This window comes from Prunus mume, linkage group LG6, assembly GCF_029339155.1.
Source record: "Prunus mume cultivar Tortuosa linkage group LG6, ASM2933915v1, whole genome shotgun sequence".
NCBI lineage: Eukaryota > Viridiplantae > Streptophyta > Magnoliopsida > Rosales > Rosaceae > Prunus > Prunus mume.
This window is the reverse complement of record NC_142703.1, coordinates 21,880,295-21,883,514: the sequence shown is the minus strand read 5'-3', so window position 1 is coordinate 21,883,514 and position 3,220 is coordinate 21,880,295. Positions and strand designations below refer to the sequence as shown.

The 3,220-nt window shown below is 39.5% G+C and overlaps 1 protein-coding gene across 1 annotated transcript; it reads right to left on the bottom strand.

Moving 5' to 3' along the window:
* Window positions 1-60: 60 nt before the first annotated feature.
* LOC103336027 (putative H/ACA ribonucleoprotein complex subunit 1-like protein 1) lies at window positions 61-2,387 on the bottom strand. Its single transcript, XM_008239062.3, has 4 exons — window positions 2,148-2,387; window positions 1,531-1,682; window positions 1,323-1,438; window positions 61-452 (listed from the first exon to the last, which is right to left on the bottom strand). The coding sequence occupies exons 1-4, from the start codon at window positions 2,284-2,286 to the stop codon at window positions 275-277; spliced, it is 585 nt and encodes a 194-aa protein (XP_008237284.1). The 5' UTR covers window positions 2,287-2,387; the 3' UTR covers window positions 61-274.
* Between the last annotated feature and the right edge of the window lie 833 nt (window positions 2,388-3,220).

Genomic DNA, 3,220 nt, shown 5'->3' with positions numbered 1-3,220 from the left:
ATAACAAATGGTACCAAAGCCTGGATAAGATCCATTATCCAGGCACTTTTTCAAAACAGATTTTATAAATTCAGAATAAACATCTATGATTAAATCTCCACTCAAGTCCAGATTGCAGCCAGGATAAAACTACAATACGCAGTAAAATAAATAATCCATTAACCACATGTCAACACCAAAATCAGCATATAATGGTAATTTTTGTGAGCCCCAAATGCGCATCCTGAAATGACCACGCAAAATGGGGGCACTAGAAACATTACAAAATGCTATTCTAAAATCTCCCTCTGCCCCTGAAGCCACCACCACGGCTACCACCCCTTGGGGGGCCTCTGCCGCCCCTTGGAGCACCCCTTCCTCGAAAACCACCACCTCCACGGCCACCACCACGAAAACTACCACCTCTGCCTCCACCACGGCCTCCACCTCGAGAAAAAGCTGGTTTCTGTCCCCTGCAACAAAACCATCCATTTAAATTCTTTGAATGAAAAAGACATGTTTTAAGATGCTTCAAGTGTCACTCACAAGCATGGATTCATGCATCAAGAGAATAATATGACAACTAATATAGACGAGGATTGGATGAAGACCTTTTGTATGCTACTAAATACAAATAACACAAAACCACACTCACTGGTAGACTGAGGATTTACTTTTGGGGGAGAGAACTAATGACAATAACTGATAAGCTCAAAAATAATCAAAACCATATCACTAAAATCGACAATGAAGCTAACCCACAAAGGGAATCGATAAGAGTGACCAAAATGAGCCATGGATCAGCCATAAAATTAGCTTCTAGATAAACCTTATAAAAACACATTTTATCAACCAACTCCTGCTGTTATCAAACAGAACAGTTGAAGATAGGCCAAAAAATAAAGAGTTCATTGAGAAGGTGCCCAAAGAACCCATGGAACATCTCTAACAAGTAGTACTTGGTCCAGCAATGTGACCAGGAGTAAGCTAGAGAGATTAGCTTTTTGCTTGTCCTATTAGCTTGAAACCAAAGCCTGACCTCAAGTTGACAGTATAGAAGACTGACTTTGTCATCCTAATCAAAGCACGAATCATGCTGTCACACTAAAATAAAAACTTAGGACATCAAACTTGAGATTACATTAGCATAAATCCCCATCCCCTGCCAACTTCTTGATAATAACCACATTGGAATAAGGGCAGACAGTGATATGGAATGATATAGGCTTTGCAGTTGTTCATCACAAGGCATGCATTGTAGAGTAGAGCAAACAAATTAACCTTATCATTATTTCAACTCAAATATGACAATGCAATCTAAATAATGCAGAAGTAAAGCATACTTTGGCTGTGGAAGAAATCTTTCAAGAGGAAGAAGCTTTGCTGGGTCAATATAGAACTTATCGCCCTGTGAATATGAAGTTGCCACAATGCCTTCCATCACTTTAATCGAGAATAACTACAATTGCAACACAAAACACCATAGTACATGTCAGTACTAAACACAAGCTACAAGGAGTTGGCATCATAAAGGCGCACAAGAGGACTCACAGATTCATTGATTGGACCAAATATTTCATCAACCTTCCCTATCTGAGTCATGTTCTGCAGATAGATAGGGGCATTAAAATAGGGCACCTTCTTCGCATTTGTGAGCTTTGTGACCGCGTCACCTTCACACGCATGAAGAAATGTCGAAACCTCTGCACACCCAAAAGGTATCATTACAAGTCTCAACAATCAACAAATCATCTAGTAAGAAAAAGAAACAGATTTTCTAACATATCTCTATTTGCTTTCCGAGTAAAAAACAGCAAGACATATAAATCAGAGATCTAACACGTTAATTAGTGACTTGAAAAACAAAAATAACTATATTGACACCCTAATAATACTCAAACTGTAGCACCAAACCAATTTTTTTTTCTTTTTCTTTTACAGTAACTGAAACATATTTCCACCAACTCAAGTTCTAACTAACAGATTATTTCTCAACAAACTTGACAGCCATAAAACCAAAATATATGATAAAAACAAAGTTGAAACCTTCAGGGAAAACCTAAATCCCCATTAAACAGAAGAAACAGAAACAATTACCAAATGGGATTTTTCCTTTCATCGAAAACCCAACAAGGTGAAGAAAAGCTGAGAAAGAATAATGAACAGACCTACGACTTCAGAAGGAGGACCCTCATCGCGGTAGCCACGTCCACCTCCACCACGGCCACCTCCTCCGCGGCCGCCTCTAAAGCCGCCGCCACCACCGCGGCTGCCCCTAAACCCACCGCCGCCTCTTGGAGGACGCATGATTTTTCGCTGATGAAGGAATGAGAAGCTCTGAGTGTTGCTTTTGCGGGAAGGGTGGCTTTCCAATACAGCGAATGGCTTAGGGTTTTAGAGTGTTTAGGGTTTTGATGCTCACTGGGGCCTGCACTTGCCTGTGCCTTCAAATTACTAAAATACCACTGCGTCCGCTCATTTACAAGAAATATATAAATAAATAAAATAATCCCTTTTTTTAAATTTTTTCCCATTTCCTAACCACAATTTAATAAATAAATAAAATAGGCAAAAAAACCATTTGTAGATGTAGTCCCTTTAGTTTGTCAGTTTTACCACTTGGATCCCTGTAGTTTTAAATTTTCATTTTTATCCTTGTAGTTGTCAATTTTATCCTTGCAAAGCAATTTAAGGACACATTTCAATTTTGGTAAGTTCTGAATTTTTTATCACGTGCCACTCACGTAGAGGGTATTTTGGTCAACTTGGGTCAAATTTCTTCCAAATTCCTCCCAATTTGCCCAAATTTCAACCCATATATGTAATTTTTTTGGGGAACCTTAAGCTCCAAAATCGCTCCTAAAATGATTGGGAACACCTCCAAATTGTGTTTTATTGTTATATGGCTGGAGTGAACCTCCTCGTGAGGGGTAAGTGGTCAAAACTTAACGAAATTTGGAGGAGTTTGACATAAATTGAAACGTGTCCTTGAATTTACTACAAAAATAAATAAACAAAACACAACATAACAGATTACAAAATTTAGGGAACATGGACAACTAACTTGTGAGAGCGCCGCGACCTAGCAAAACTTGGGCTCTCCAAATCCAGCGCCGCATCTCCTCCTTGTGGGGGAGGAGGTCTCTACCCCTCCCCTCATCTCTCTTCGCTGGTTTTTTATTTTCTTTCACGGTTCGTGCCCAAGCTTTCCTGCTCGTTTTTTGGGCTTCATGCCTCTAGG

What these genes read in the sequence shown, in the direction of transcription:
- LOC103336027 (XM_008239062.3), bottom strand. Translation starts at nt 2,286, where the DNA reads ATGCGTCCTCCAAGAGGCGGCGGTGGGTTTAGGGGCAGCCGCGGTGGT. An exon ending in TCCTCCTTCTGAAGTCGTAG is followed by an intron (nt 1,683 to 2,147) that starts GTCTGTTCATTA and finishes TTGGGTGTGCAG; the next exon opens with AGGTTTCGACATTTCTTCAT. An exon ending in AGATTTCTTCCACAGCCAAA is followed by an intron (nt 453 to 1,322) that starts GTATGCTTTACT and finishes GTTTTGTTGCAG; the next exon opens with GGGACAGAAACCAGCTTTTT.